Here is a 21,569-nt window from a genome sequence, read left to right as displayed (position 1 = left end):
AACATACTTCCAAGGGAACATAATTATGAAAAATCAGAAAAGTAAAACATTTTGATGATAAAAACTGTTTATTTTTTTTATTTGTCATTAGATTTTATGATGTATATTTCAATTTCATGAGTATTTTGGCTTCAAAATAATATTTGATTTTTTAATAATAAAATTAGTTTAATGTTAACCAAAAACTGGACACTTTTTTTCTTTTTTCATTATTTTATTAAAAATGTAAATACATTTTGCGACGTTTTAAATTTTTAAGAACATCTAGAGATGTTTCTATCTTAGGAATCAATTTATTGTTTTCATTATGTAAAATAATTTAAATAATTATAAAGAAGAAACCTGACGACGACAAGATATGTTCAGTTACCATTAATTTTGTGAATTATTTTTTATATTTAATTTTGAATTATTTATAATATAATATTTACAATTTTTGTTTTCTAAAACTTTTGTTTTATTCATAAAACTGAAAAATTAGAAAGTGATGCAAAAAGAGAATATTATATATTTTTTGTTTTGTTTATTATTTTTTGTTTGTTTATTCTGTTCTTTGTTTATTAAATTAGAAATCTTAATAATTTGGATCTAAGTAAAATCTTTTCGAAGTTCATCTCTCTTAAACATGATTTTATTTTCTTTCTTTTTTTTTTTTTTTTTAATCACATTCATAACTCCATGTGCCTAAAAATTTCAAATTGTTAGCTTTTTCTTTTTTTAGTTTTTATTTATTACTTTTTTAGCAAGCATTCATTTTTGTGTATTGCACCTAATGATACACTTAACTTATTATAGTGTACATAAAAAAAATATGTAAGATTCATGAGTCATTAGATTTAGTGACTTATCATTCATATATCATAAATTTTTAGCAATTACTTATAAATAACTCTTTGTATTAAAACAAAAATTTTATAAGACATTTGAAACAAACTTTAGTATTAAGTGAGAGAGAATTCATAATAAACGAATGAATTAAATTTTTGTTTTTTGATTTCTTATTATTAACTTAAATTGAAATTATTTAATAACAAATCCTTATAAATCCCGGTAAAAGTGTTAAACAGCTCGGGCAATTTTAGTTATAATGCATGCTAAAACCTAGATGAATTGGTTCTGTAGGGTGAGAACACTGCATGATTAGAATAATAACTTAATTGTAGATGGCATTAAATCTATTAATAGTTTAGTTTAATGTATATAGCACTTTTTTTTAATGTTATTTTATTTTTTATTTTATCAAAAAAGTAAAACATTTTTTGAAATCCTTTGCAAACGTTTTCCTCAAGTAACCTGCCCTTAATCTTTTTTTACATCGATAAATGAAGAAAATTATAGATGAATTTACTAGAAAATATTAACTTGAATACATTACTCCACAGAAACTGCATTTGCTGTCACGTTTCCAGCCCAGTTCTTCAGTTGTCCTCTTAGTCGACAATGCATTGGGATAGTACTTAAACCTTTGGCACTGGTTATAATTCCCTCTGACAGATCTACATTAGCCGTAGTCCTAAAAGACCGATCCCTACCATAGCTCTGCTCATCTCCTCTACCTCCCTAAACTCTGTGTGGAAATAACTCTTATCCGAAGTACTCTTATAAGAAGTAGTTCAGAGAGGCGGCCGTTCAGAGAGGCGACTGTATATCGCTAGGTGTGGTAAATCAAATTACAGCCAACGGTAAACCCAGAACCCCCGCGTATGGTGAACTAGACTTAACTAGGTTACTTTCCTTATGTATTCTTATTCTCGCTTATTCCAAAAAATGCAGAAGCACCACTAAGTTTAACTAATCCTAAGTTTAATGTAAAATCTTTAGAGAATTTTGAAAAAAGATTGTCTAAATTATAATATAAATATTTTAAGTTTTAATCATCTCTATACTTCGACATTTTCCTTGATATACTTTACTTAAAACGTTTTCAAAGGATTGACAATTAATTTTTTATTATGAACTATAAATTGCACTATTAATAACTCTGACCATTTAATTCAACCTTCGTCACTTTCTTTTGTAACGTTTCCATTTTTATAACGCATGTGTTGGTGAGAATGATGTTGTTCACAGATCACTCCAAGTGGTACAACTGGGACAAATAATCAACTCTTATCAGCTACAGGCTTATTGTGGCCTCAATGTGTTAGCAACGTTACGCCGACCATGCAGTCACTCAGTGAGAGCCCAATTTTAGAATTAACTGAACAAATGGAATTAATGTAAACAATATTAAAAAAATAATAATAATGATAGCTATTAGCAGAATAAATTATAATTAAACGTCGGGCACATCGATTAGAAAATAAGGCAATATTTATAATAATATTTAAGTTATGACATATCCAACGTAAGATAATTGAATTTATAAATACAAAGGTACGTGGTGTAACAAATAGGTATGAATGGCCATTAATAATAAACAATTGATCACCTGATTTAATTGTAAATAAAAATAATATTGTAAATTAATGCACCACTTAACTAAAGAATTATAAATATTTGAATTGCTTCAATTTCATTAAACAGATGTTGAAGCGGGAAAGATGTTTCATTTATTAATTTAGGATTTTTTTTAAAAAAAATAACGAAATTCATTAGATGGAAAAATGAGCTCATGGAAGAGAACTGCAAAATGAAGAAAATTTAATTACAATGAAAAAGTTTTGATGATATTTTAGAGATTATTTCAGTTTTTAATTCAAATGCTTTCCGTCTAAAATAATTAAATGTTACTCTTTCATGCTACTTATTACTTTGTTGACACGTGCAAAGGGGATTAGATAGATCCAAAGATAACAGATTTTCGCGGCGCGGCACTCAAGAAAATGTTATTCTTCCCTAAAAATAATTACAATTAAATTAAATGTTACTATCTGGAATTGGTTATTCAATTTTATTAATTTATTCTGCACAGTTGCATTGAGTCACTGCAAGTTGTTTCGTTTTTTCGTTTTATCGAAAATCAGAAATAATTCTTTTAACTATCGTTAGATATTGCGATAGTAATTAACTTTTCTTTTTTTTGCTTCTTTCAAATCCGTTGCTAATAAATTGTACTTGTGTGAGAAACATTTCTGAACAATTGATTTTATTTTGATGAAAAGAACTGTCAGATAGGTGCTAGCCTTAATCTTTCTTTTTCTGCGAACTTCTATAGTTTCTTGGCCTGTTGGAAAAGAAGTGCTCTCTGAAAAGGCCAACATTCTGAAAGTCGTCTGTGCACTTGAATTGCACTGTACACCAAAAACCTGTTCTTGGTGTGTCTCACTTATTCTGTCTAAATATACTTAATTTACTCGTAACTTTCATTCGGAACACGAATAAATATTTAATAAGTCATGGTAGCGAATTTTATGGCAGGATTACATGTTTTGAACATCATGAAAACGGTAAAGGAAAGAGTAAGTTTGGAAATCATAAACAAAAAACCGCATAGATTTTTTAAAAAATTGAGTCTTACAACTTAAATTTGAATCTACCGGCATTAAGCTGCATCGGCATCACTTTCGGGAAAGCTTAAAATAGTATTTCCTTCCATTCTGGAAAATTTAGCTCAGATACTGCTATGCAGAGTTGGCCATTTAGAATTTCATTTTCAAACTGAACTGTAAAAGTGACAGAATCGTCACACTACTGAAATTTCCTGCATTTCAAGAGTTGCAGCTTATTTTACTTTTCTAAGCCATATTCAAGTCTTCTATTAATGTTTCCCCATCTGATATCATATGTGAACATTAAATTTTGGCACACAAAATAATTCAGTATTGGAAAACATATATCTGGCCTTTTCATTGCATAAACGAACTTCCAAATAGAAATACGAACAAATTAATCTCAGTAACGTTTCGATTATTGAATAAGCCCCAAATAAAAGAAAGCCATTAAAGTTAGTTAAAAATAATAATATCGAACTAATCAATACTTAATCTTACAGAAGTGGATAGAAATAATTGGGCAAATAGAAAATAATAGAAAGTAAATTTTATGATAGCCCACTGTCAAGAATTTAGGAAAAATTATTCATAGCCGAAGAGCAGAATATAGCTTTTCATGAAAAAAGGAAAACGAATCTTAAAAAAAAATCCATAAAAATGAAGTACAGTATTTTCCAGTTCAGTATAAAAAAGGGCAGTATTTTTCAATAATTAATTGCTCGACTAGTAAAAACAAACTTTGGATCGGAAACAATTTTTCACATTAATTAGAAAAAAATTCGTGAATAATGTTGACAAACAGTAAGCATGCATAGATTTTTTCGTTATTGTAAAAAATATAATGATAAATACACTTCATTGTCAACATTATAGTCTTCAGCGAACGTCTATGTAGATATCAGGACGTTTCAATTTTTGTTTAATTATTTTTTGTTAAAGAGAAATTTCCCCTTACGAGTAGTCCACTTGTACGTCTTTCTTTATTTTGATCAGAAAAGCTTGCTAACATGTAAGAACAGTATTAGCTTATTCATCGTTAAAATGTCTGCTGGTGGATTTTATTCTCATCACTAGCATTATCACTAGTACATTCATTAATGTAAACCAATTGTTGACAAATATTGCAATTTTTCACCGAAAGGTTTAAACTTAAATCATACCTGACGGCAAAATATTAATATTACTAATCAGCTCTTCAATAATTACTCAGAATAATTATTAAAAAATTGCATGCTTAACCAAATTTACATTATAAAAACAAAATATATTTTATCGAATAAAAGAATTGAAAATAGAAAATCAAATTAAATACAAATTTTAAAGCTATTTCGAAGAACAGGGTTTAAAATATAAAAAAAAAAAATAATTATCACTATTTTATATAAAAATTAATCAATCAATCTTTAGTGAAAATTGGGATTAAGAAAAGTCCAAACCTTCGGCAAAAAGAAATCTCGTTACTTTTTTAATGTATTGATAATTGTCCACTTGACAATAATAAGTGATTAAGAAAAATAAAGCTTCTGCTGCAAAACCTATATAACAAAAACAAGTTGTAAATAAAAAGAAATTTAGACATAAATAATAATACTATTCCATTAATAAGAACGTAAAGCAATAAAGTTTTCAAGATTGCAGTTTCGATACCTTCATTCAAGACCGTAAGTCTATCAGTATCAATATCCGCCGTAGAAGCCTAGTCCTACTTGGATAAAAATTCGTATGAGAAGAAAACAATAATTTTATAATAAATAAACTACCTTTTCCGCAGTTTATAAAGTATGAATTAACTGCAAATAAAGATCTTTTTTTTTTTTTTATTACTGTTTAAAAATAAACTAAGCACATAGATTATTTGGTGGGGAATTATAATGATTAATATAATTACAATTATAATGACTAATATAATGGGCTACAGCTTCTCTTCGACTTTCTCTGCTTCCAAAAAATGAATCTTTGAATATTGAAATAACAATGCCACAGCCAGAGACTGAAAGAGAGGTTCCTCCAATACCTCCTTCCGAGAAAATTCCAAGAAAAGAAGTAGACTACCCATTTATTCAAGAATCATGTAAATCATACGGTTATCCAGTCTGTGAAGCTAGAGCACTTTACCTCTCCTCTTTCTTCTTATAGGGAGAACGTTATCACTTATCACAGCACTACACTTTTCTTCCATTTGTTTATTGGATAAATTAGAGAAACATCAACGAATAAACGCAATCAGGAAAATTTTATCTTATTTTACCGACACAATCTCAATGTCCTATGATAGTCAAATATTTAAGAGTGACTGTGAGAAAATTTGCAGAGATCGCAAGAATTCGTTCAAATACATTACATTTAATTTCGGCCAGAGATCGTTGTTGTCACGTATAAATTCAGTGCGGAATTTAAAAAATGGATTCTCACCCGATAGGTTGAACACCACGAATTTTTTTTTAGCTTCATGATAAGAAGTAAAATCAAGAAGCATATACTTATACCTAGAGACAGATTAAGATTTATTTGATGGAGCCAATTAAAAGTTTCTATAGTTAAACAATAGCTTTACTGCTCAGATCACCTGAGCACTTGCTATTCGTGATTAACACCGATTCCAATTTCTAAACTATACTATACATAGGTATACTGTCTTCCATTTTTTAAATTTCAAAAGAATAAAGTTTGATTTACAGAAAATTCTAATTTCAATTTCTTTCTTCACTTAATGAATGATCCAAACACTGCAAGTTGCGATTTCGCAGAGAGAAACACTCAATTTGATTGCAATTATGGTCTTGGACATTTTCCGTAGCTAAGAACGTAAGATAAATGTCTAGAAACAAATTATTTTATTGACAATGAACAATGTTAAAGTAGACGATAGCACTACGACTCTGTACCCAAGCATGGACTAAGCTTTAAAAGTTGTAAAAAAATATTATATTGTTCATAGAAATAAAATTAAATTTTATAAAAGTGATAAATCACCCAAAGGTTTGAATGTTGCTCTCTTAATTTTTTATACATACATTATGTAATCCTCTACTTTTTGTAGGCAAATTGTTGAAATTTGATTTGTATAATTAGCTGCATGAACTGCAAATTTAAGCACTTACTTAACTTATAACAAAATTTCATCTGCGGCACTTTTATGTTTTATTCTTTTAAAAATCAAGGATGGATCGTTCCACAATCCCATATTGAATGAATTATGGTTGTGAGTTTATGTTAAAAAAAAAAAATTAATAATAAAGGTATCTTAATTTTATTTTTGATGCAGTACACTTTTCCTTTTTAATTATATGTATGCACATATTGTTATTTAATGAATAATAAAATGAAATAATTAATAAACTTAGTTTTTTCAGTTTAAATCGATAGGTATTAAATAAATCTTTTAAAAATAATAGAAAATACATAAACTGAAAAGTCCCAAGTCAACTAATTTAAATGTGTAACATGGAGTTTCTTAAAACTTCATGAATGAGTGAATAAATATTTGTAGGCATTTAATTGATTAGTAATAGTATATTCATATATTAATCACAATTATTTATAAATGAAAAATTGTTTAAAAAAATAGCAAGATTCCCTAAAAAAATGAAAAAAGTAAATTCATTTCAATATAATAAAATAATATTACTAGCAATAATTATTGTAGATTTAGCTAGAAGTGTAATGTTACATATAAATTAATCATATAACAAGCTGACAATAGCTATATAACAAAAATTGTGTTAAAAGCTTATGTAAATTTATTAACGGTTATAAAAGAACCAAAGGTGCAATTACATCTCTGCTGGTCAGAGTAGAATGATATTCTTTTTGTTTATAATTTTTCTTTTCTTGTTGAAAATATGTTATAAAATACAACAACAAAATAAATGTTTATAATAAATTAATAAAGTGTGAATTGTATTACAAATCTGAAAATAATTGCGCTGATTTTTTATTATAAATGAATATTTAAAATAATAAAATTACTTGTGAGTACTGCTCAACATTAATATTGATATTTACATCACACAATTCATAATAATAAAAACATAGAAATTGTTGGCATTTATGCAATCTAATTATGTGTACAACGAAACAGGTAATTTTTCATTTATGAGGAGTTATCTCAACACAGTAATGAGTTAGTGAGTAATGGTATTTAGAAGGCGGCAGTATTGTAATATGCCGTAGATGCATTTAAGACGAATTCTTGAAATGTTAACAACATAATAAAGAGATGCATTGTTAAGAAGCAAATCAATAAAAAAAACACACACACAAATATTGTATGCATTTCCTTGAAAACTAGTGAACAAGGCTCGTCGTGCCCATCCTGCGATCCCAATCTCAACTGTGAAAACCAGGACTTGCCTCAGTTTGACTATATGTTGACTAACCGATTATGTTTGCCTGGAACAAGGAGCAGAAGCCAGACGGTCTCAACGAGAAGGTAGATATTAAGATTCTCCCTCCGCCTGATTATTGTTCTTATTTTGCTCAACGAAATATTTCTATAGATTGTTTTGCTAAAACCCTCTTTGTGTTGTTGCCAATATTGCTTCAAAATGTAACATTTATTTTCTGATCTGCTGATGGGAAGTTTATAAATGATGTAATGAAGTTTTGGCAAAAAATAAAAAACAGCCAAGTGAAGCAGGACACAAGTGACTACTTATTGTTCTTGTTCTTCTGATTTTTACAGATATTTACATAATTATCTACATTTTAATCTTATTCATAAATATGATATAACCCAAAGTTAAAATGATTAAATTATATCAGAACAAGGCAATTTTCAAGGTCGGATAAAAAAAAACCGGATATTTTCTAGATTTATAAAAATGTATAAGGAATAAAAAAAATTGACCTTGTAAATAAGCATTAATTGGTGTATGCGAAATAATAAATGCCATTAATAAAAATATTTTTTAGCAAATATCCGAATTGTTTTCAACTAATTTTATATTTTAAATGGGAACCAAAGTAAATATTATGGTCGAGTAATTCCTTTAGTATTATTTATTAAACTTTTTAAAAAACTAATTATAACTCTTCAGTATGTACATTATTTCTTGGTTTAAATGAAGAAAGAAAGAAAGAAAATATATACCTTTGTTGCACACCTATTTTGTTGATTGTTTTGCCAGTTTTTGCAAACAATTCAAAATTTGTACACCCCAAACGACAATCAATTTAAATTTAAAAGCAAAAGATATTTAGAGTTATTTATGAGTAATTCTTAATTGATTTATTTTATATTGTAAAAAAGTTGGATATATTTGATTTCATAATACATTTATGATTATGAATTCATAATTTATTTTATGATTGATAAAATCCATATAGGTACATCAAAATATTTAACAAAAAACGAAAAAAATAAACTGTTTATTTGAATGTAGTATGAGATTATTTCACCAGGCTTCCAAGTCTACTCGATCTAAATTCTGATTTATTTCAGTTCCTTTTTTTTTCCAATTTAACACCTCTTGTTAGAGATATGAATATAAACGAGGATGTGCCCTACATTTTAATGAATATTTGGGTATTTTATCTTCTATAGAAACAGAAAAAATTGTCAAAGTTAAGTGTTTTTTAATAAGAAGTGTTACACAATAAAAATAAACTACATAAATTTATATCCACTAGATGAAAATACAATGTCTTACAAATGCTTTTTAACTTATTTTCTGTTTTAATATGATGACTTGAGAAAAAAAAGTAGATTGGGTAATTTAAAACTAGAACATAAAATAATAGGCACCTTATTTAAGTCTGTAGAGGTACTTTTTTTCTTCTTCTTCTTCTTGGTATGGTCTGCAATGCGACTTAGAGGTCTAGTGTGCCTTCCCTTGCTGGTACCAGGCGAATCCCTTCGAACGTACAAATCCTAGGATCTGAGAGGGTTCTAATGTCCTTCTCCAGCATTTGTTACCCTTTCCTCTGAATCTTCCTTGAACAACTGCATTACAGTTAGTTAGGAGGTGTATTGGAGTTCCCCCATCTCATGAAAGAATCTGCATTTACCATGACATTCTGAAACCAAATTTCTTCAGATACCCTCTGTGTCCCAGTTTGCAATTTACATTTATTCAGGTGCAGATAAGCCTCAGATCTGTCATGGTTATTATTCCCTAAACAGATATTCGCCTGTCTCATACCAAGAAGACTGATCCAGAGTTTGCCACTGCACGTCTCTACTCCCTTCTTTAACTCCTCACGAAGAAAACTATCGCTTACTCTACAACAGCTTCAGGTTCTTTAAGTGGACGTACGGGCGTTTGCCTAGCTAGGGCTCCGACTTTCTTATTCCATCCACGCCGTCATAATATGATTGATTAGAAAACTCTCGGTATTTTAAATCTTCAAATCTTTTTCCCTGTTTGATCTGTAGACCCTATACTAGATTTCTTAATGACCATTTGAGTATTACCCTGGATACTTTTTTAGTGCGGTATAAGAAAAAAAAAATTAAAAAAAATTGCCGCAGTTTTATAGACACATGTTCTTGTTTCAAAAATGGTAATTCAAAAATCAATAAACTCAAAGGTAAGTATACAATATTAAATCCACTTTCCAAAACCTCCACTGCCGATAAGAATCTAGAAGGAGAGTAACGTAGATCCGTAATTTATTATCAATTACCAACTATTTTTGCTAGTTTATTAATCTGCCAGAGGGTGGGAGATGAAGATCTGTGCTTATTTCATGATGTGTTTATTTTGATAATGCATTTGCCATCGATTGACAAATATTAGGACTTTCCCAGTTTATTTAAAGTGGAATTCACTAAAACTTTTTGAATGTTGGAGGGTTTATATTTCCAATTCGTTATACACATTGGCTTAGTAATTTTAATAATTTTATTTTGATTGAAAATGATTTTTTTTTTTTGGTAACTATTACTATTAAATTACTTTTACAATAACATGCTATAAAAAAAAAGGAATTAGACACAGCTCACTGTCCGGTGATGAACAGTGCTATCTACAAAGAGAGAATACTGCCCGGTGCCGATAATGCCCTCAAAGAAGCAAACTAGCTCATTGAAAGACACCAGTTGTCCTAGCTTTGCAAATACTTTTTAGTGCCGTACCCCCTGATACTTTTATTTTTGAGCCTTCCAAAAATATCAGTTTTAATCTTAAATACATAATTATTAATGGCTATGAATTATTATTGATTTTATAACTCGAAGAGAGTAAATTGTCTAAATGGTTTTAAAAACATAATCTCCTGAGATAATTCTATTGAAAATGATTGTGGGTGTGTTATTGAAAGGATAGTTTTAACTTGAAAAAGTACTGTATTTACTTGTCAAACCAAATTACACTCCGAAAAAATCTAGCTGCGCACTTGTACTTCTATAAATCCTGATGGCTCAATAAGAATCACATTTTTAACCTGGGTCTGATAATGAGAGGCAGGCAGCTGTTTGATAATGAATCAGCTGTATATAAGAAGGTTAATAGTGGGGTATAATTTAAATAATTTATTCAGTAATCATTTCAGTTTAGACCTTCAGAGAGTGCTTCGAGGTTATTAGCAAAATTTTTGTTTTGTTTCCGTTTAAACTATCTATTGTGTTTTAGCTAATTCACACGAAGATGATTGTCAGTCAGATACGTAAAATTCTTTAAATTAATATTTTTGCAAAGAAGTTATCAAGACATTCGATAGGTACTGTTTCTTTTTGTATTTAAATATTGATTTATTAATGTTTTTCATTGCTCAGTTTAATCCATAATTTTGTTTAATCTTATAGTTTTTCAATTAAAATAATGACTGGACCAGATATAATTGCACTGTCTACTTGGCCAGAGACCGTTTCTGAATTAAGAGATCTTGCTGAGGATAATGTTAAATTTTTTGGAAAAGAGAAAAATGATTCGTGTAAGAAAATTTATGAAAAATTCCAACAGATATTGCATTCAACCGAGAAGCTTGATAATTTGATAAATGACATTAATTTAAGAGTAGATGAATTTGATTTTGATTCTACAGTGAAAGCTAGCGGATATCGTAGTTTTTTAAATATTGTTGAGATAGTGGCGTGTAAAACTAAGAATGTTGCCAAAGATATTAGCACAAATAGGGTTTCCTATTTTTTTCGCAGGGATTATTATTTGAAGTAAGTGGAATGTCTATTTAAATGAGTTTTTAATTTTTATTTTTTCACGTAATGATTGCATGTTAAATTAAACCTATTCATGTAAATACAAAAGTTTAGGGAAACTAATGGCAAATAAAGCTTATTTTTAAATCAGCTAACTTAGTAAGTTATTTCTCATTGCATTCATAATCAGCTCTCAGTGCTGTCGAGAGTCCCGGGTTTTTTTTTTGCACCTTAAAGAATAAATTGTTCTTTCCTTTAAAAGCTGAAATTGATAATATATTTTCGAGGAGTGATAGAATTTTGATAAGATAGGTAGTGTTTCTATTTTCAGGGAAAACAAAATAGTGTGCTGAGAGATAGGTTACTCAGTATAGATGTATATATTTTTTTTTCTTGTTCTGTTAGTTTTTCATTAAAGTAGCCAAACATTTTCAAAAGACTGTTCAGCTTTTACTTGAAGCAGAATTTTATGATCCATTACTCCGTGAAAACTCAGATTCTCCTCTACTCTTGAATTATTCTACAGAAGTTAAATACCCTTCATTTTAAATTCTTTGTCCTTTAAGACAGTTTTTTTGCAATTGAAATAAAACTTTTGTATCAGAAAACAAATTTAGGTGCTACTTTTCACTTCAAGTTTCGTACTTTTCGTAATGTTACATCATATTTAATTTTTTAATTTTAAGAGAGATTACTGCCTATGCTGATACATTAAAATCACTCACGGTGTTGATGCAGTATATGAAAACATTACTAGATAGTTGTGAAAATGGAATGTTGTTCCCCACTGATGGCCATACTTTAGAAGAAATTGTGTCTTCAATTGATGATGGATTTAGCCAGACTTGTTTTTACGGACGGTGTTTAGGAATTCAGGTATCTTAATTTGGAAGTTTTTAAATAAACATAAATTTTCGGTACTCCCTTTTCAATTAATTTCTTCCCCAATTTTTTTTTTAATTTTAGTTTTGTGATTCTATGGCAACAGTTTTAAGAGCCTTGTGTACTTTGATGGCTTCATTTAGTGAAATGTACTATTGTGATGGAAGGATAATCGACCCTCTTGTGAAATGTAAGCAAAAATTTTGTAAACACAAATTGTTGTGTTAGTTAAAAACCTTTAAGATTATTACTAAATTTATTTTGTTTTCAGGTAGTAAGTATTTAATTGACCCAGAATTAAGAGCGAAAAGAATTGTAAATATTTCAAGATATGCCTCTGCTGAATTTTGCAAAAATTTTTGGTTTCTAGGTGAAATGGGTACGTTTTAAAATTTTTATTTCAAATTTACATATGAAGTGTATAATTAGCGAATTATGAGATAATCTTGTGAAAACTGAAAATAAATATGAACAGAAAATTGTGGAAGAAAGGGAAAAGTAGGGCATTTCTAATGTTAATTCTGTAATTTGATTACAAATTAAAAAGTGATTTGTAAGTCGAACATATATTAAAACTCTAGTTGCTTAAGAAGATGTGTTATACTAGCCGCCTCTTCATACTTTACCAATTTAATGATGATCTTCCTAAATCCAAGATTTATGTAAACAAAATGATTCGTATGACAGATAAAGGCGACCGCGTATTGCTATATCCGTTAATTCTCCGTATAATTAACGTCCCCAATAATTTCATTGCGTCGCAGATTTTCCCTTGAGTTCTAAATTCAATTACATGAAACCACACACTTCATATGAACAAATACTTTAACTTTGAATATAACATTAACTGTAACTTAATTTAGTTATAAACTTTTAGAATTGATGCAGCGTTTGCCAAGTATTGTTAGTCCATCTCTAGCAGTTAACCGATTAATAGTCTTACAACCTCAGCCATTAACTCTTCCAAATAACAATGGAAAAGTAGTTGATATTCCAGTTCCATCAGCACAGATAGGATCAGCGCCATTGTCTGTTCGTCTAATTTCAGCCTCCTCGCGTTTGGGAATGGTGTGTTACAGTATTATATCAGTTCAGTTTTATTTCATTTATTTCTTCTGTTTGTTTATATATTTTATTTTTAGGAAAACTGCCAAGCTGGGACTAGTGGGATAAAATTTCCCTCTCCAAATCTCGTTATACATTGCCATGGGGGAGGTTTTGTGGCACAAAGTTCTAGATCCCATGAAACCTATCTACGCCAATGGGCATTAGCGCTGGATTGTCCTATTTTATCTATAGATTATTCACTTGCACCAGAAGCACCTTACCCGAGAGCACTGGAAGAAGCTTTTTATGCTTATTGTTGGGCTCTGGAAAATGTAACATTGCTTGGTGCAACCGGAGAACGAATTATTTTAGCAGGTTTGTTTATATGGTTATTTTATTTGAACCTAACAATAGATTTTCTTCAAAGTGTTGCTGCAGACTAATAAACCCAAGAGATAATATTGTAAAAGTCGGAAATAAATATAAACAAAAAATTGTGGAAGAAAGGGAAAAGTGAGGCATTTCAAATGGTAAAAAAAGACAGCAGCAAAGATCCTTCTTCTTTTATATAATATTTACAAAAAACTAGTTAGTGCCTACAGGTTTAAAAAAAATTGTGTATCGAAAATATGAGTTCTTGTTCTTGCAACCGCAAATAATAATATACTTCAGCGTTTAATACTGTGCCGAAAATGCGGCAAAAAGAAGGAAATCTCAGCTTATGTACACATAACATGCCACCTTTACTAGATTAAAAGCAACGAGTCGGATAAGTAAACTAGTTGCACTGACATCATCATCATTGGTTGAAAAATGGTGCTGATCTTAAATACTACATTAGTTTCGAAAATAACAACCTCATGAAAGCAAAAAATGTCGACCAGAGAAGAACAGTTTTATAGGTAGAAGTTCAAGGAGCAGTAGATAGAAAAAAAAAATGCTCTGAGTTGACAGCCGAATTACGTTACAGAAAAGTGGAGGTGCCCAAAGACCTCTTTGGAAAAAAGAATCCATTTGAAATTTAATTTAAAAGATTGTTTTATTTTTTATAGATATTTTAATATTTAAATCCATTTCAAACTAATTCTGGAACAAAATGGTTGATTCCAAGGCATTTTGTCAGTCAGTTCCTTTTGTAATATCTGCTACTGGGGATTTTCTACCGTGTTTCACATTGTAGATGTTTATTTAGTTGAAAATAGAAGCAAACTTTTCTGAAACAACCTTTTCCTCTTAGAAAGCGGTGCTTATTTATTAGTACTCTTTTTAAAAAGAAGTGGTAATGTATTTTTAATAAAAGTGGAAACATTCAACAGTAAAGGTCGTTAGTCAGATCTGAGGCATGTTATGTAGACATTAGATCAGTTGAAGAAATTAGGTTTTTTTCGCTAGTCTGCATATCTGACTTTAAGGTCATTTAACTGCAAACAGATGAATTGCGTGAATCATATATTATATTGATAAGAAATAAAAAAAATTATGCTGCTCTAAATTACCAAACAAGTCTTGTTGGTAAAATGTTTTTACTTTTGCAATTCTCTTTAAATCAGTAACTCCTTTTATTAATTTTCTACTTAATAAAATTTAAAATTGAAGTTTGTAAAACATGCCTAAAAAAAGGTACATGATAAGAAGATTGACTTGTACGAAAAGTACAGTTAAAGATTGGAGGAAAGCTGATATCTCTTTTAATGAAAAGTGAAGAGATTGAATTTGAATATGCTTATTTTTATAATTTCGTTTTTAAAAGACACTTCAAAAGTTTGCTATTTCATAATAAAACCCCTCTGCAAACCTAATGGTATAAACAGAGTAGTAAATAAATAAATAAATAATTCATAATAAAACAATAATCTATCATTTCAGGTGATTCTGCTGGCGCTAACATAAATATTGGTGTAACTATGATGAGCATAGACTATGGTGTACGTCAACCAGATGGTTTATTTTTAGCCTATGTACCAGTAATTCTATCATTTGCACCATCACCATCAAGATTGCTATGCGTTATGGATCCGTTATTACCATTTGGTTTTCTAATGGGGTGCTCTAAAGGCAAGAAGGATTTACAGATTATTTAAGTAATATCATTATTTTTATATTGTTGTATAATTTTTTCAAAAGAATTCTTCCTTAGCTTATGCGTGTTCTCCAGAAGTTTATGCTAGATCCACAATCCATGAAAGAAAACTTCGTTCGAATGACGCTTCGGGAAATCAGAGAAATGGTTTTGATAACGTCTTGAATGGTACGGCAGTTGCTGAAGGTAAGTCTTTTGTGTTGTTATATGCATTAATAATTATTCTTTAATGGGGAATCAAAAGAAAATCAGCTGATTTATCGTAATAGATGAAACAATAAAAAAGTTTTATATTATTATTTATTTTTTAATAATTTCATAAAAATTAAGTTTTGTGTCAAATTAACCAAGAAAAAATAATTTTATTTAAAAGTCTTTATTTTTATTATCTTTTTATTTAAATTTAATTTAAGTATTGAGGAGCCAAAATTAATATACAATATATTTATAATCCTTTATTAGTTTTCAAAGAATCGTTTGTACGTATAGAATCAAAAGTACAGAATTAACATATATTAAAGGTAGTAATGGACTCAGGATCTGTAAGCCCCTAGTACTAAACCTTCTGGCAAGTATTAGACATTCTTTTATCAGTCTAGGACAGACGTAAGATTCCCAGCTATCCGAACTAATCGAGAAACGTTCTAAGCGAAAAACAATCTCAGCTCCTCCTACAACAACCTGTTCTATAACAGAAACCTCATTTTAGATGTTACATTAACCGATTGTAAGGTTATTTTAGGTTTTCAATCATGAAAAATGTGAAGTTAATGATATAATAAGATTTTAGGTGCTGAGAGATTGGGAACAATACTCTTTATAATTATCCTCTCCATTTATTGTTCCTGAAGGTCTTCTTTTTTTGCAAATTATCAATTTTATTTTTAAATCGTCTAGAGAAGTAATTATCATGTTATGCAAGTCATAAGGTCAGTTCTCATTTAAATTTTACTGATAATTATTTCATTATCGCTAGCTATAAAGAAAGCAACAAGTATTTTTATTCGATATTTTTATTTATTTTTGTTAATTTTATGCCAGTTCTAAAATATTATTCCAATTTTTAAATATTATGTAAACTGTTCACTCTCACTTCTATTTATTAATTTTGTTATTAATGAATTCTATATTCATATAATACTTTATATGCAATGGAAGAAAGTAATTGTTGATAAAATAAATATGGTTTGTTTCTTGTTACAGAAGAAAGCGAGGCTGGAAATATGTCAGAAAGACCAGCACTCTGTACTTTAAAAGAGGAAAAAACAAATTCTGGAATTCTATCAAGAATGTTTTCTTCGTTGTCGAACAAGTTTACTTATCTTTCTTACTCAAAATATAAGCCTGACGATGAAAGGTATGTTATAAATTAGTAATATAAGTTCCGAAAACTTGTTTTTTTTTAAAAAAAAAAAAAAAAAAAGGTATATATGTCTCGAAGTCAGGAGCTTGGGTAGGATGTCAGTTTTCGAAAAATTGCCTTCTGAAGGCCGCAAAAAACAAACAAAATCTAAATCAGCTAAAACCTTAACTGGTATGCTTAGCTTTTGTCTTCGGGGACCCTTTGGTATTATTAGTCATATTTGCTGACTATTTTATTAATAATAATTTATTAATGAATAATATATTTTTGACAATCTCCCCCCAACAAAAAAAAAAAGATTTCAAATAATTATTTTTTTTGTAGCGTTGAAGATGAAGACATCGAAGAAACTTTGCTCTGCCCAAAGGATATGTTAAATTTCGAAATACCAAAAGATCCATACATTTCGCCTTATTATGCCGGAGATGAAGTTCTAAGTAAATTTCCTCCTGTTACAATATTGGTATGAAATAATTATTAAGTTGAAATAGATTCGCAGTACTGGTTAATATCTTTGATTTTATACATCGTATAAACACGCAATTGTAGTGCGAGATGGAAACGTAAGTGAAGTCGAAATCTATACACCAAACTTTTATTAACCTACCTCCGATGAAGGATGAACTTCGCAGACCGGTTAGGTTACTTCATTGCAATGAATTTGCTGCCTACGACGATTAAAATCAAAGAAATTATTTTAAAGTTTGCGAAAACCAGAACGTACCAATTCTAATCAAAGCTACTTTATATATCAAGAGCACTTTCTGAAAAAACATAAAACTTCAGTTTTATTTATATTTATTTTTTTTAGACAACAGAACTGGATCCATTTCTTGATGATTGCATTGAATTTGCCAAAAAATTAAGAAGAGTGGGCAATAGCGTTAAATTAGTAGTACTTCCTGGACTTTCGCATGGTTTCCTGAATTTCTCAATGGTTTGTATGATATTTTTTGTTTCAATTAAGAACTTTTTTTCAATTCTTTAGATGGGTAGTTGCAATAATCGTGAATCCAAATCTTTTATGCATTAAATATATTACTCAGTCTACTTAAATATTTTTAAAAATATATTTCCCTTTAAGACTTAATTAAGTCTAATAATTGTACACTTTTTTAGGCATTTTTCAATAAGCATTTATCAATTATTAATTATATTTCCTACATTTAAACATTTAAATTGATAGGTGCTTCAATTAGATTAGATTATTAGATGGGACGGGACCTACGCCCCACGGCACCGCAGCCACAAAAAACTTATTGTGCCAGCCCCTTCTTAGTTCTAGTAAGCGAACCCTCCCCTCCTAAAGAGGTTGAGGACTTTCCCTACTAGTTCTTTTTGCGCTACTATCTCCTTCGGTCTCAGCGTTCCAAAGGTTTCATAGCGCAAACGCTCGATTGCAACGATTGATTGAAGATCCTAGGTGCTTCAATTAATTTCTTACATTAAAAAGAATGGATATACAGTAGCAGTCCCAAAATTAAAATTAAATTTAGAATTTTTCTCCGTTCTGCAAGGAAAATGTTTTGATCTTCTAAACCATAACAAGTGAATAAGAATTTCTTTTTAAGGCAATTGATTCACTCCAGTATTTTTGCTAAAACAATGGAGATTTTAACTGAATTGTTACTTGGATTTTGTTGCTTTATTTGAAATAATTTCATTGCTTGACTAATTAATTTGTAGCTCATAAATCAACGTTGTAGTAAAGATGTGGATTTTTATGAAGTAATACAAAAACAAACCATGTAAAAAGTACTGTGACAAAAATAAATAAAAAAATCCTACCAAAATATTTTAACAAAACAAATTAAAAGACAGACAATGTGACAAAAAAAAGAAAGTCATTGTCCTACTAAACTGAAAATATTTATCTGTTCAATAAACGTGTTCACTATGTTCATTCAAAATATTACTCAGGAGATCCTGACCGCCTGACTAAAATTAAATTTTTATTTTTTTTAATACATCTGTAGTTATGAAATAATTTTCAAATCTTTCCACTAAGTTATTTCTCTGCAGTTAACAGCCATTTCTATAAACTGAGTCTATCATTTATCATCTGTTATTCGTTCATATTATAAACTTGCTTGTACCTCCCATAATTTCCAAATTTAAAAATCCCATAATTTAAGATAATGCCCTTTTTTTTTCTGGTAGAAATCTGGTATACGAGGGTCGTTTGAAAAGTCCGTGCAAAAATAAAAACTACTTAATTTTTTGGGGTAAACCTTTTTTATTTTTCAACATAGTCTCCTTTTAGGCTTATACACTTCGTCCAACGCTGCTCTAGTTTGTTGATCCCTTCCGAATAATAGGATTTGTCCAAGTCTGAAAAATAGCCATTCGTTTCTGCAATCACCTCCTCGTTTGAATAAAATCTTTTTCCCGCCAGCAATTTCTTCATATTGGGGAACAAATAGTAGTCCGAGGGAGCCAAGTCTGGAGAATAGGGGGGATGTGAAACGAGTTGGAACCCTATTTCCATTAATTTTGCGACCACAACTGCTGAGGTGTGAGCTGGTGCGTAGTCGTGATAGAAAAGGACTTTTTTTGTGGGCCAATCGTGGGCGTTTTTCTTGCAGCTCGGTTTTCAAACGGTCCAATAACGATGAATAATATGCACCTGTAATAGTTTTACCCTTTTCCAGATAGACGATGAGGATTATTCCTTGCGAATCCCAAAAGACAGTCGCCATAATCTTTCCGGCCGAAGGAACGGTCTTCGCCTTTTTTGGCGCAGATTCCCCCTTGGTAACCCATTGTTTAGATTGTTCTTTGGTCTCAGGAGTGTAGTGATTTATCCATGTTTCATCCACAGTGACGAAACGACGCTTAAAGTCCTACGGATTCTTCTGGAACAGCTGCAAACCGTCCTTGCAACACTTCACACGATTTCGTTTTTGGTCAAGCGTGAGCAATCGCGGCACCCATCTTGCGGATAGCTTTGTCATGTCCAAATATTGATGCAAAATATTATGTACCCGTTCATTCGAGATGCCCACAGCACTAGCAATCTCACGCACCTTCACTCTTCTGTCATCCATCACCATATCATGGATTTTATCAATGATTTCTGGAGTAGTAACCTCAACAGGGCGTCCAGAACGTTCAGCGTCACTTGTGCCCAAATGGCCACTCCGAAAATTTTGAAACCACTTATAAACTGTTCTAATCGAAGGTGCAGAGTCACCATAATGTTAATCAAGCTTCTCTTTAGTCTCCTGAGGCGTTTTGCCTTTCATAAAGTAGTGTTTAATCAACACACGAAATTCTTTTTCGTCCATTTTTTGAAAATCACTCGACTTCCTCGATTCAAACGAATGCTAAACACAAAGAAATAGACCGATCTGGCTGAAACTTGGTGTGTGTTATTCCAAGAGATGCTGCTAACTAAACATAACCTCTATACGCGCCAGTGGTGCTATCTCTCTGACTTTGCACGGACTTTTCAAACGACCCTCGTAGAAATTGACATTTCAGATAAATTTAAAAACAAGCAAAGTAAAATATTCCTTTATTAAACTTTACAAAAATATTAATTGTATTAAAATTAAAACGTATGCATAGAAGATATTCCTTCCTGCATCACAGTTCGCCTTAAAGTTTTTATTTTGTATTTAAGTCTGAGGGTATTGGTGCCCACAGCACTGCCGGCCTCCGGACGGACAATCTTCTCTACTTACTAAATATTTGACATTTCCTTCCACCACCTATATTCAAAGAAGATTTTTTGAACATATAGTTTCATATATAATATATTTATACTTTCCACTTACTTTTTTCAGCTGAGCAATGAAGCTTATGAAGGTTCAAAGATCTGCATACAATGTATTAATGAACTACTACAAGGAGAAAAAGGAGAAGAATGTCTCTAAAAGTTTAAATAAAGAAATAAATAAAAATAATAATAAGCTGAGATAAACTAAAATAAATTTATCTGTGATTATAATCTGCTTTCACAAAAATTGTTTTTACAATCACTACCCTTGCAATTAGCTAGCAAGCGTTTAGTAATTATTTAGCTTTTCACCATTTTATTGTACAATAATAACTATTGTAAGAATTAAATATGAAATTATTCACTTTTAAAAATTTTTACACGCTTTAAGCATAATTTATTATTATTGTTGGCGGGTGTTGGTCTAGTGGTCATGAGCGTGGCTTTGTAAGTGGGAAGAGTCTCCCAGTTCGAATCCCGCGTTTGGCTACTTTTTATTTATTATAAAAAAATTGTTTATAGTGAAGTATGAGCTTCCGCCCCCGTCCACGACACCTAATTGGTAGTTGGACGTTAAGCTCCGCCTAAAAAAATAGGTGATTACTTTAATTTATTATTATTAGTAGTAGTACATTAGGTATGTTCATAATTAAAATTTCAATTAAAAATTAAACTTCAAGTGATAACATAGTTTCTATTCGATTAACGTTACTATTACAAAATACAGCCGTATATTTTTGTATAATTATCTATAACAATTATCAAGACTGATGATTTTAAAATTACATAAACTAACTTTGTTTTTAGAAACTATTAATTTAATTAATTGTTACTAATTTTTAACAGAAACATTCCAAATTGTTAATTTCATTATTGACAGTATTATTATGTATTTTAACATCTGATTTATTTTAAATAAATTTAACTAACCTGATGTAAGATTT

At 29.9% G+C, this 21,569-nt stretch overlaps 2 protein-coding genes and 1 long non-coding RNA gene across 8 annotated transcripts in view; 2 read left to right on the top strand and 1 right to left on the bottom strand.

Annotated features, from left to right (window-relative positions):
* Sik2 (Salt-inducible kinase 2) overlaps positions 1 to 6,324 on the top strand; it is a 113,961-nt gene extending 107,637 nt beyond the window's left edge. Inside the window, exon 9 of the mRNA XM_074125167.1 lies at positions 2,071 to 6,324. Within this exon, the coding sequence (XP_073981268.1) occupies positions 2,071 to 2,223 (153 nt within the window). The 3' untranslated portion in view covers positions 2,224 to 6,324. The remainder of the gene's footprint in view (positions 1 to 2,070) is intronic.
* Positions 630 to 10,851, bottom strand: LOC141452761 (uncharacterized). 2 transcript variants are annotated; one of them, XR_012457602.1, is made up of 2 exons: positions 9,181 to 10,851; positions 630 to 2,200 (listed from the first exon to the last, which is right to left on the bottom strand). It is a non-coding gene; the product is annotated as an uncharacterized lncRNA (long non-coding RNA). The 2 variants fall into 2 exon arrangements; XR_012457603.1 differs by lacking the exon at positions 630 to 2,200 and adding an exon at positions 7,892 to 8,973.
* Positions 10,852 to 10,900: 49 nt separating this feature from the next.
* Hsl (hormone-sensitive lipase) lies at positions 10,901 to 21,564 on the top strand. Of its 5 annotated transcripts, XM_074125157.1 has the most exons (14): positions 10,902 to 11,096; positions 11,182 to 11,309; positions 11,421 to 11,547; positions 12,219 to 12,408; positions 12,499 to 12,604; positions 12,686 to 12,793; positions 13,292 to 13,482; positions 13,557 to 13,836; positions 15,328 to 15,516; positions 15,599 to 15,727; positions 16,745 to 16,898; positions 17,229 to 17,367; positions 17,716 to 17,841; positions 20,693 to 21,564. In XM_074125157.1, exons 2-14 carry the CDS (start codon positions 11,198 to 11,200, stop codon positions 20,780 to 20,782), a joined length of 1,941 nt encoding a protein of 646 aa, XP_073981258.1. In that variant the 5' UTR covers positions 10,902 to 11,096; positions 11,182 to 11,197; the 3' UTR covers positions 20,783 to 21,564. The 5 variants fall into 5 exon arrangements, 4 of the variants coding, with proteins under 4 accessions (XP_073981258.1, XP_073981257.1, XP_073981260.1 ...); XR_012457565.1 differs by having other exon boundaries at positions 10,901 to 11,096; positions 11,182 to 11,547; positions 17,229 to 17,341; XM_074125156.1 differs by having other exon boundaries at positions 11,182 to 11,547.
* Positions 21,565 to 21,569: the final 5 nt, after the last annotated feature.

The sequence above is a fragment of the Rhodnius prolixus genome, unplaced genomic scaffold (assembly GCF_049639745.1).
Source record: "Rhodnius prolixus isolate KJV_2025 unplaced genomic scaffold, Rpr scaffold_3, whole genome shotgun sequence".
In the NCBI taxonomy this organism is placed as follows: Eukaryota; Metazoa; Arthropoda; class Insecta; order Hemiptera; family Reduviidae; genus Rhodnius; species Rhodnius prolixus.
This window is presented reverse-complemented; position numbering and strand designations above follow the sequence as displayed.